The 12,489-nt window shown below is 45.6% G+C and overlaps 1 protein-coding gene across 1 annotated transcript; it reads left to right on the top strand.

Annotated features, from left to right (window-relative positions):
* The first annotated feature begins 5,430 nt into the window (after window positions 1-5,430).
* CDA (cytidine deaminase) lies at window positions 5,431-12,272 on the top strand. Its single transcript, XM_079987366.1, has 4 exons — window positions 5,431-6,428; window positions 7,674-7,785; window positions 9,636-9,693; window positions 10,713-12,272. The coding sequence occupies exons 1-4, from the start codon at window positions 6,263-6,265 to the stop codon at window positions 10,824-10,826; spliced, it is 450 nt and encodes a 149-aa protein (XP_079843492.1). The 5' UTR covers window positions 5,431-6,262; the 3' UTR covers window positions 10,827-12,272.
* Window positions 12,273-12,489: the final 217 nt, after the last annotated feature.

Consider the following 12,489-nt stretch of genomic DNA (forward strand, 5'->3'; position numbering starts at 1 on the left):
GGAGGAGAGGTTGGCCGCACACAGGCACAGTCTCTGATTGCGTGGGAAAAGCCCTGGTGAGGAGGCAAGGACTTTCAGTCTCAGCAACTGATTTTCATGGAGGAAGACCACCAGAATGAGCTGCTCTTGCTCATTAGGCCTGTCACTCAACCAAGTCTGTGGAGGTTGTGTTTTTGGTAATAAAATGTAACTTCGGCTTTGGACTGTGTGATTACTGACCGGCGCCCTCCTGTGATTGACACTGATTAGCGTCAGCTCTTTCCCAGCCATACCTGAAGACGGCAGGTATTGAGCCTCGGGCCATCCTCTGTGGTACTACTATGCAGTTACTGACTTTCACTTAGGTTCATGAAAGGCTTAACCAGAGGCAAAAATGAGCTCAAGTTACCATGGGAGCGACATAGCAGGCTCCCAGCAACCTTGGCCTTTTCCACCCTCCTTTACTCTCTCCCTCTCTCTGCCTTCCTGGAGAAGCCAGCAACCATGCATAGCTTCCGACTCAATTAAAATTAAATGCAGCTAAACTCCTGGGCCCCTTCATGGATCACTGCCTTGCTGTGGCGAAGGGGCTTGAATAACTCAGAGAAGCTATGAACTATGCCGAGCAGGGCATCCAAGATGGACAGGTCATAGTGGAGAGTTTTGACCTAACGTGATCCACCTGGAGGAGAAACCAGCAAGCCACTCCAGTATCCCTGCCAAGAAGACTCCATGGACAAAGGACAGATCCTGAAGCTGAGACTCCAGTACTTTGGCCACCTCATGAGAAGAGAAGACTCCCTAGAAAAGACCCTGATGTTGGGAAAGATGGAGGGCACAAGGAGAAGGGGACAACAGAAGACGAGATGGTTGGATAGTGTTCTCAAAGCTACCAGCATGAGTTTGACCAAACTGTGGGAGGCAGTGGAAGACAGGAGTGCCTGGCGTGCTCTGGTCCATGGGGTAACAAAGAGTCGGACATGACTAAATGACTAAACAACAACAACAAACTCCTGGAAGATTCACACAGCCGAGTATCTTTGCTAACATGGTCCTTTTTGAGATGAAGTCAAGTTGCTTTAAATCGATGGGAAGGAACCCTTTCCCCTTTCCTTTGCTGCTGATTGGATGAAGACATGTGCAAACCTCGTTCCTCAAACTTGGGTCCCCGGCTTTTGTTGGACTACAACTCCCATCATCCCCAGTGGTCAGGGATGATAGGAGCTGTCCAACAACTGCTGGGGACCCAAGTTTGAGAAACATATAAACCGATATGAATGTAGCCTACCTTCCCAGGGTGTTTATGAAGATGCCTGTACGTAGCATTGAGCCATGGGGGCCGGGGGAGATGCCCCCATAAATCAAGTAGAAAGAAAGAAAGAAAGAAAGAAAGAAAGAAAGAAAGAAAGAAAGTCAGAAAGATACATCAAGGACAGAATAATTGCCACACACAGGAAGATTAAGGATATAGTTTAAGTGCTTCACTGGTAGTTTCATAAACCATTTAATGTGTCAATACGAATGGAAGTTGTTAATATTGCAGTTATTGTATAAGGGATTGCTATCTTGACCAGAGTGTAATTGAAATTAATAAGATTTTGGAAAGCAGAAATAAATAAAATAATCAAACCATCAATTCTAGCACGCGCAGGGAGACAGGACACCTAAATTATATAATTTGTTATCTGAATGATTGGTATTAGAAATTGTATTATAATTTGGCATTGTTATAATGAGGCTATTATTGAACTGTAATTGAAAACTAATAAAAAATATAAACAAACAAACTTCACTGAGCAATCACTTTGCAGTTAGCTTGGTTCTGCCCCAGCCGCCAACATAAATCCTGGCTATGCTGCTATGCTCATGCACTGAGCTCTGTGTTATATAAATGCTCTGACACTTTCCCCTTTGCATGCTCTAGCATTGTTTTTCAACCCTGGTGGACATGTTCTGCCTCCACAGTCAGAGGTGGTTGGTTTCTGAATACCAGTTGCAGAAAATCATAGGAGGGGAGAGTGCTGTCGCTCTCAGGCCTCGGTCCTGTATACCTGAAGGAGCGTCTCCACCCCCATTGTTCAGCCCAGACACTGAGATCCAGCGCCGAGGGCCTTCTGGCGGTTCCCTCATTGCGAGAAGTGAGGTTACAGGGAACCAGACAGAGGGCCTTCTCGGTAGTGGCGCCTGCCCTGTGGAACGCCCTCCCTTCAGATGTGAAGGAAATAAGCAGCTATCTTAAGAGACATCTGAAGGCAGCCCTGTTTAGGGAAGTTTTTAATATTTAATGCTGTATTGTTTTTAACACTTGATTGGAAGCTGCCCAGAGTGGCTGGGGAAACTCAGCCAGATGTACCATAACTAATGTAGCTGAGTCCTAGGCCTAGATCTGACTGTAAAAGTAGTTTGACAATAGAACCAATTTTCTAGAGAGGTGGTGAGCTCCCCTTGCTGAGACCACCTGTTGGAGATGCCCAAGCATTGTGCAGGGGTGGACTAGATGGCTTTCAATGCCCCCTCCAACTCTGGGTGCCTTCAGATTTGCAAATGGGTTGCTGGGGCATTACAACTGGGTTATGAGCAATAGGCTCCTTTTTGAACCTATCAGATTTTATAAATATTATTATTATTATTATTATTATTATTATTATTATTATTTTGGATACTGCTTGCGGACTTCACATGGGTATCCGTTTGGCCACTGTAAGTACAGGATGCTGAATCAGATGGACCATCAGCCTGATGTTCTTACTCATCATATTCCCCTTGGATGCCCTTAAGAGTAGATTAGACAAATTCATGGAGGCTAAGCCTATCCGTTGCTACATTCTACCTCCACAGTAAGTGCCTCTGAAGAACAGTTGATAGGAATCACATGCAGAGAGAGGTCTGCTGCACTCGGCTCCTGCTCCTGGGCTTTGGCATCTGGTTGGCCACTGTGAGAACAGGATGCTTGGCCTGATCCAGCAGCCTCTTTGTATTTTTTTTTTAAAATAATATTTATTAAGAGTTTAAAAATTACAAAAAGAAAGAGAAAGAATTAAACAAATCAATACAATAAGATACAAAAACAGAAACAAAAACACCACATAAAACATTGAATTAACAAAACAAAACAAAAACAATTAAAAACACTTCCAATATTTTCAATCTTAACTTTCATTCACTTGTTTCATTGACTTCCTCATGCCTCCCTTTTTGTATTCCACTTCAATTAACTGTTTCAGCAATTCCTTTCCATCTTCATCTATTTTCTGTCCTGTAATTAATCTTAACATATTCTAACCTTGTTTTTTCCCTTTAATACATTAACAATCTATCTGTACCTAGTTCCTTATAACATTTCTGCCAAAGCCATATAACTTCATTCCACCATTTTTCTATAACTCATTAATTTTACAATATTGAAATATTGTAAAAATATTCCAGCAGCCTCTTTGTATGCTCAGCCATTTATCTGTGTGATCATGGGAATGGAGCCAGGGGGAAAACCTTAACACTGGATCTGTAATGGCCACATTACACTGAACATGTGAATGAGCCCCAACAGCGTGCTACCCAGGTTCAACGTTTTGACCTTGGCTGATGGATAATGATTCACCTCCTCTTGGTCCCAACACAGAACCCTTAACTTGCTCAAAGGTGCCATCTGGTGGCTTGTTCATGTTCCAGTTCCAGTACTGTATTTTCTGTTCCTTCTCTGATTCTTTAAAATTAGGCTGCAGCCGTATGTGACGCTTGTTTAAGATCTGCCACATTGAAAAAAATGAAGATCAATGGCGACTGAATCAGTCCTGCAGTGATGGAGAAGAAGGGCTTAATCCTTCCCTTTCCCCCCCTGCATCAGCTGATTAAAAACATCTCACCTCAATGGGGAATTGCTTTAAACTGTTTTAATACTGTGTTTTAATTCTGTAAGCCACCCAGAGACCTTGGGGTGAAGGGCAGGAAATAACTTGTAGCAGCAGCAGCAGCAACAACAACAATAATTCCTACGAAAAAGAAAAATGGGGTACATCTTTAATTTTGTTTTAAAAGCCTATAGGATGTATTAAACTCAGATACAGAGTAGGCCCACTGAAATTAATGAACCTAATCTAGTCATGTCCATTAACTTACAATGGTTCTACTTTGGGTAGGACTAGCATTGTATATAATCCAATGCAAAAAAACTAAACATGGAGCTGATGTTTTATATATATATATAAAAAAGGAGAAGGAAGAGTGGGGGATCAGCATGGACAAATACAAATGAGTAGATTAGACCTATAGGGACAAGGAAACAGTTGTGCCACTGCCCAGGAAGAGTGGTGAAATGTCCAGGGTGGTGGTGAACAGCCCAGGAAGGGTGGTGAAATATTAACAAATATTAACAAAGAGAAGGAGGGACTTAAAACCAACTTCTGTTTTGCCCCCATCTTCCCCAGAAAGGGGAACTGTGTGTGTAATCTTGCTTAAGCAACAGAGCCAGTGAGGAGTCAGGATTGCAGTCCAGGCTGATAAGGACAAGAAACACCTTCAAGAGTTTGGAGTTGGGTAAATTTCATCCTAGGGATATCCAAGGAACCTCCCCACGTTCCGTCTGAACTTCTGCCTGTCTCGTCTCTGAGAAAGCCCACAAACAGGTGAGGGGACACAGGACTGCAGAAGGGATGTAGCTCAGTGGCAGAGGGTCTGCTTTCCACACACAAGGTCCCGGGTTCAAGCCTCAGCATTTCCAGCTAGAGATTGGACCCCCCCCCCCCCCGCACGCGCTTAAAGCCCTGGAGAGCTGCTGCCAGCTAATGTAGGTGGACCAGTAGGCATTTGCGGAAGCTTCCAATGCGGGAGGAGCTCCCTCAATAAAGCATAATGAAGACACAGGTTTATTATTCTTGCCATTCATTGGTTCGTGACTCCATTAGTCTGCAAGCTTCCCATATAGAGCAGGGAAAGCATGGCCCCCTGTCCTCAAAAAGGTGGGAAAGGGAGATAGGAGAAACTGCAGATGAATACTGGAGATTAGGATTGTTGCTTAAAGGACTGGGGGCAGCATGGCAGAAATTCACATTTGCATATGTTAATTTATATACAATGGTAGGAGTTTGGGGGACTTGGCAGGGGACTTCTGGTCCATACACATAGTTTTTAAAAGTTGCATTTTAAAAAACCAAAAAAAACCCCATCTGCAGTTGTGAAGAGATGCTACCAGTCAGTGTAGAGAATACTGAGTTAGATGGAGTCAGCAAGAAGGCAGCTTCCTATTTGAGATGGGCTGTAGCTTGGCAGTAGAGCACCTGATTTGAATGCAGAAGGTCCCAGGGAACATATCCTGTCTGCAGAGCTCGTGCCACTCAGTGTAAACAATGCTGAACTAGATAAGAGCAATGTATAAGGCAGCTTCCAATGGTTCCTGTATTATGTGTGTGCACTGTCTCCCTCCCTCCCTCTTCCCTGGTGTTTTCTTCCTACCAGCATTCCACACCCATCTCCTTTGTTGCTATGGTGTTCTGTGGCTTGACACGTGACCTGCCTTCTCATCGGTCCACACACAAGTTCCCGGAGCCAGGCTCAGCGAATCTGCAAACAAACTCACTTTTGGCACCCACAGAGGTGAAACAGGAGACGGAGGCTGGGCACCGCTGCTTCCCTGAACCAAGGCAACAGCTAAACCTTTCCAAATGCCCACAACAGCCACTTGGTTAAACAGAGGCACTGGAAGCCTAGCACATCGTTCCAGCATGAGCCCCAGATCTAACAGGCATCTGTCACTCCCGAGCGACTGTTGCATCTCACCATCATTCTGATTCTGTTGCAGGGACCTTTAAGTCACCACAGAACCAGAGCAGAGGAGGACAAAGGGGCCTGTCAAGAGAGCTGAGGAGCATGTGGGGACGTTGACCTGACCCATCCAACCTCGTTGGCCTTTGGCAGCAGCGATAACTTGGAAAACATGATTCCCGGAGAGAACATTTGCTGAGAAAGGGCAGGCAAATCCTCTCCCCCCCCCCCAACTGCACACAAACAGTGTAGCTAGCTAAAGAGCAAAGATCGAAGCACTTCACTCAGAGAAAGCTGTTTTGCATTGCAAGAGAGGACGAGAGCTTGGCCGGGCACTATTGCAGCAACAGATAGGTGCACGCTGGTGCATTGCCTGTGGCACCTGTCAGAGGAAGACCCCAATTCTCCTCTAAAGTGAATTAAAGGAAAGGTGAAGCTCAGGGATCGTGCCTGCACACACGCTCCTGTCCCTGGGAGTGCGGCTTTTGCTGAGGGAGGCCCTGCCAGATACTGCCTCCACGTTGCAATGGCGCAACAGCACGGTGGCGCTCCAAATCCCGCTGCACTGGGACCCGAACAGGTTCAACTCCTTTTGGCCACAAGCAAAGAAGCCAAGCGGTTTGCCTACTGCCCCTACAGCAACTACCCGGTGGGGGCTGCCCTCCTGACCTCCGATGGGAAGATCTTCTCTGGTAAGTGAAGGAGGACCCTCCTCCATGTGGCAGCCATGCCATGCATCCTTCTACTGAAGTCCATCTGGCTCAGTACTGTCCACTCTGGGTAGCAGTGCCACTCCAAAGCTTCAGACAAGGAACCTTCCCCTGCCCTACCCTTTGGGGATTGAATCTGGGGCCTGGTAGTAATGTATTTGCAGGGTATCTGGTTCAAGTTTGGTTGAAAAATCAAGAACCCTCAGAACTGGCTCGGATGGCATGCAGGTTGCCCGGTCTTCCCCATTGTGCCGAGGTGCACTGCATTTTCTGCTTAAATCCATGCTGTTATTTCTACATTTGCATCAATGCTCACAATTCGCACCTGCAATTTTGTGTACCCTTGCCTGCCCTCTGTTTTGGCAGCAGCCTTTCAAACAGAAGATGCCTTCAGACAGAGGAATGCCTTCAGTAAAGTAAGACGCATGGCCACCCCCCAAAAAAGCACATTGCATGCCTCAGTTCAGTAATCTTGCAACAGCCCTATAAAGCAGGGCGCCAGTATTATCCCTTATATTGAGGGTGGAAGAGCACTGAGGCTTTGCTGGAATAGCCATCATGCTGCCTGCTGGATGCTATTGGACTCCCAACTCCCATCAACACTCAGCAAGCATGGCTAATGAACCAGCTACATCTGAACAGGTTGGGCCGAATGCCTCATTGTGAGTTCTTGGGAGCAGTGAGGTTTGAAATGGGAAATAAACCTACAGTACTGATGATTCATCATCATGTGTTTTGAACCAGAACTTTTCTTCTACAGGGTGTAGCCAGTGCACTGTATAATCAATGAACCAGAACCACTGATATCACTCAGAGTAAAAAGTGAATGAATTTGACAATACTTAATGAACCAGTTCAAGTTCTAACTGTGGCTTCTGTAAGAGGTATCAAAGATAGATTGGCAGAAATGGTTTTATTTCTTTAAATCCAATCAATATTAAATATATATATATATGATCAGGAACTGGCTCCTTAGTTCCCCAGAACCATTCCCCAGCCCTTGACCCTTAGTGAATTTTTAATTCCTGTCAAACTGACAATGTTCTTTTCCCTCACAAAAGCTGACCTGCAAGCTCTCCAATTTCATAAGCAATGGAATCTTCTGTGATGCCACAACAGCTCAGCCAATCCATGATGAGGCCTTGCTGCCATGAGTACAATATAGTATAGATATGGATTCTAAGGCTTTGTTGCGAGAGATTTTAACCCATCTTGTGCTTTCTTCAGGTTGCAACATTGAAAATGCATCTTACCCGCTGAGTGTGTGTGCTGAGCGTACGGCGATCCAGAAGGCAGTGTCAGAAGGGCATACAAAATTTCGAGCTATAGCTATTATTTGGTAGGTATTATTCCTATCCTGCTTCCTTGGTGAACAAGCAGCCTTGGGAGGATTTGCATCCTGGAAGGTGGGCTATAAATAATTGCTATCAGCCAGTGGCTTTATCTGCACTATACATTTAAAGCAGCGTCTCCCCATTTCAAACAGCTATGGCTTTCCCCAAAGAATGCTGGAAACTGTTGCTTATTAAGAGTGCTGAGAGTTATTAGGTGATCCCTATTCCCCTCAAATGGGACACGGGTGGCACTGTGGTTTAAACCACAGAGCCTAGGACTTGCCAATCAGAAGGTCGGCGGTTCGAATCCCCGTGATGGGGTGAGCTCCCATTGCTCGGTCCCTGCTCCTGCCAACCTAGCAGTTTGAAAGCACTTCAAAGTGCAAGTAGATAAATAGGTACCACTCCAGTGGGAAGGTAAACGGCATTTCAGTGCGCTGCTCTGGTTCGCTAGAAGTGGCTTAGTCATGCTGGTCTCATGACTCGGAAGCTGTGCCGGCTCCCTCAGCCAATAAAGCGAGATGAGCGCCGCAACCCTAGAGTCATCCACGACTGGACCTAATGGTCAGGGGTCCTTTACCTTTACCTTTATTCCCCTCAAAGAGCTGCAGTTCCCAGCATTCACTAGGAAGAGGGATTGATAGTTGAACTACTCTGGGAATTGCTTCCTAACTACTCTCAGCACCAAGCAACAAACTACAGTTCTCAGATTCTTGGGTGGAGGGCAGGGGGGAAAGTCATGACCATTTAAGGTGGTTTGATGCTGCTTTAAATAAGGAATGCAGAAGGGGCCAGACGTCAGTTCACTACATACACTGAGTCTTAAATGCTATGAATTTCTTGACCTTCTTTCCCTTCCCCTGGCGTTCTCTTGAGACCTGTGATGAGAGATCTGGTGGGATAAGAGACCAGGGCTGGAGAAACTCAACCCCAAGGGCCAAATGTGTGTATGTTTGGCCCCCAGGACCCTCCCCACCCCCCTCTCACCTGCTCTGTACCCTTCTCAGGTGCTTTTGCATGACAGGAAAAGACACCAAGAAGGTGCAATGCAAGAAAATAACATTGGAATGATAAGCTTTTTCCATAAGAAGCAGAATGAAGGAATACATGGGTTTTTGTAGCTTTTTTCTAAGAGGTCTAGGGATGGATGTGCACAAAGGGGAAAAAACAATATAAATGAGTCAGAAATTAAATTGTTATAACAGAAGAAAAAAACCGCTATGGAAAATCACTTAGATTTTTTTATTATTTTTTTTTTGCTCTCTGGTGCCATCTGGTGTTGCAGGTTTATAACACATTCAAAACGCTATTTGTTGACTAATGTAGCTGAGTCCTACGCCTAGATCTGACTGTAAGAGTAGTTTGACAATAGAACCAATTTTGTAGAGAGGTGGTGAGCTCCCCTTGCTGGGACCGCCTCTTGGAGATGCCCAAGCATTGTGCAGAGGGTGGACTAGATGGCTTTCAATGCCCCCTCCAACTCCGGGTGCCTTCAGATTTGCAAATGGGTTGCTGGGGCATTACAACTGGGTTATGAGCAACAGGCTCCTTTTTGAACCTATCAGATTTTATCCTTCTTTTAATCTGGATTAAACCAGGTTTCTGTGTGGGGCAGGGGGAGATTTGGGCTGGCAATTGATGACATTGTGGTGGTGATATGGATGCTGGAAAAACCTTGCGGTGAGTGGACACCTGTCTGGAAGCCAGCCACCCACCCAATGATATGGGAAGTGTGTCTTGTTCTGACTTCATTATTTTTTCAACTTGAATCTTTCAACATATTAGCATATTTTGTAGACAGCCTCCTCTGCTGTGAGCGAGACTCCTGAACTCTGCTTTTATTCTGCTCCAACAGCAACAGCCAAGAAACGTTCGCGGTGCCCTGTGGGGCTTGCAGACAAGTGCTCAGAGAGGTAAACAGACCTCTCCTTTAAACCCCATACCCTTCTCTGCCATTGTCACACGAACACACCAGAACCAAAGGACAAGAGATCCCTCCTGTGGAAATGGCTTGCTTCCTTTAGGCCAGAGAGGCATTAAAGCAGTGATGGCCAAACTTGGCCCTCCAGCTGTTGTTGGACTACAATTTCCATCATCCCTGACCACTGGTCCTGTTAGCTAGGGATGATAGGAGTTTTAGTCCCAAAACAGCTGGAGGGCCAAGTTTGGCCATCACTGCATTAAAGAGAGAGGGGGGTCTTAAATTGGGGAGAGGGGGCAGGCCTTCTAATATAAAGATCAGAGTCCATACTTAAGAACTGGGAAGTGGCCAATGTCACACCAGTTTTCAAAAAGGGATCCAGGCTGTTCTAGGCCGATTCCCTGAATGCCTCCTGTATCAGAGGTGCTATACCTCTGTATACCAGGTGTTGAGTGCTACTGCACTCAGGTGCTGTATGGTCTTCCCATTGGGGCAACTGACTGGCCACTGGGAGAATACAATACTAGGCTAAACGGGCCTTTGAGCTGATCCAGTTTCAAGCTAGCATCCATCTGTCTTGGGAGACAATGGAAGAGGGCACCTTCAGGGGGTAAAGTCTAGCCACTGAAGAGTTATACTGCTGTGGCTTTAGAGACCAATATGGGAGAGAAATGTTTTTATTGCAAGTTGGGTAGATAAAGGCACCCGATTTTGCTGCTACAGGTGCACCATGTCATTTATTCTCCAGCTTCGGTGCTCCTTATGTTCTAACTCACTTGTTTCCCAAACTCGTGTCCCCAGCTGTTTTTGGACTACAGTTCCCATCATCCTTGACCACTGGTCCTGCTAGCTAGGGATGATGGGAGTTGTAGTCCAAAAGCAGCTGGAGACCCAAGTTTGGAAAACTCTCTACTCACTCAGTGAGAAGGCACACTTTGGGGTAGAAATGCATCAGATTGTGCTATAAGACAACCATCTCGTGGGATTTCTTTTTTTAAAACCCTTGTCTAGTTCGGCAAACATTGGGAAATCTTCTTGGCCAAGGCAGATGGGACACACATTCAGAAGACTTTGGAGGACTTGCTGCCTTTCTCCTTTGGACCAGAAGACCTGAAGATGGTCTGAAGAGGACAAGAATCAACCCACAGAGGCTTTGGTGACCTTAATGCTCCCGGCATGACGACAGAGTCCTTTTATATATTTCAAAACTATTGCAGATTCAGATATTCAGTTCAAATGCGATTCCTTTAGCCCATCCTGCACATTCAGGGAGGGAGCTACTTTGGAAGTCACTTGGCTAAGAGTGATATTTATGAAAGCAAGGAATGGTAGAGCACGAGACTCTTAATCGCAGGGTCATGGGTTCGAGCCACACCTTGGGTGAAAGATGGGGTTGGACTAGATGACCTTTGGTGTCCCTTCCAGAAATCCTTTTGCAGCTTAATGCCCTGCTTTACAGAAGTGGCTTCCCCCACGAACTCTCCCCTAAAAAAGGAGATGGCTTCATCTCAATATATGCATTGCTAGCATGTACGTCTCCAGGTGGAAGACGGAAAGATGCCTTAGACCAAATCAGACCATTGGTCTACCTAGCTCAGAACCGTCTCTACACTGACTGGCAGTGGCTTGCCAAGACTTCAGACTTTTTCAGCCCTACTTGGAGGTTTTGAGGATTGAAACTGGGACCTTCTGCATGCCAAGCAGATGCTCTACCATAGCTTCTTTAGGAGAAACCATGGTCCTCCTCCAAAATATAAAAAAAATCCCAGTCCTCATGGTTCTCAATAAAGGGCTGATTTAAACAGGAACACATTGGTTCATCTAGCTTAATTTTGGTTCAAGCTCTGTCCCAAGATTTCAGATGGCCCTACCTGGAGATGCCAGGAATTAAACCTGGGACCTTCTGCAAGCAAAACAGATGCTTCACAGCTGGGGTGCAGCTCTTCCTCAGAAGATGTGGAAAAGACTGGAGAGGAGGAGAACTTCTAGGGCTGGGGGCTCAACCCTCATGTCTAGAATTCTAGACAATCCCTTTTCAAAAAAAGGCTCTTTTCTTTTCTCTGCGAGAAAAGAATCAGAAGACAGTCACGGTCAACAGACTTGCAATCTCAAAGCTATGGCACACAAGGAAAAAGGGATGGGGAGGGAGAAATGAAGTGCCCAAGCACCAGCTCTCAAAGCTGCAGTGTTAAAAGGTGTGCGTCTGAACCCATATGCATGTCTAGGACTCGGTGACTGAAATCTTTTGCTCCCAATATATATAATTTGATTGATTTTCCCATTTTAACCCATTTATATCAATTATTTCTACATCAATACAATTTCGTTTAAGTAGTTTCCTGCATGCCGCTCTTGACCTGTTTATTTGCTTTTGTCAAGATAATTTTGTGTTTTACTTATGTACAGGGACATCCTTGCACCCGTAAAACACGACACAAAAAGAACTGTAATGTAATCATGTGTGCTGTTACATCGGCAATGCTTTTCCCACCAGTATTTCAGCACTGCCCTGGGGCCCAGCATTTTCCAGTCTGGTGCCCTCCCATAATATGCCTTTTACATATGACTTGTATTCACTTCTGTTTTTGTTGCGATATTAAAAGAGTGAAACTTGACAAATAACTCCATGCCTGGCTTTATTCAGATACGGCTTGTAAAGAGTAATTCTTGCAGGTGTACAGCCTTTTTAGCATTTGGGAAATCAGCACGGGTTGGAGTTCTGAAACATCCAGAGGGCACCGGGTTGGGGAAGGCTGCCGTAATGTGCAATCACTGATGGGAGGAGGCG

Source organism: Podarcis cretensis (assembly GCF_951804945.1).
Source record: "Podarcis cretensis genome assembly, chromosome: 8".
In the NCBI taxonomy this organism is placed as follows: Eukaryota; Metazoa; Chordata; class Lepidosauria; order Squamata; family Lacertidae; genus Podarcis; species Podarcis cretensis.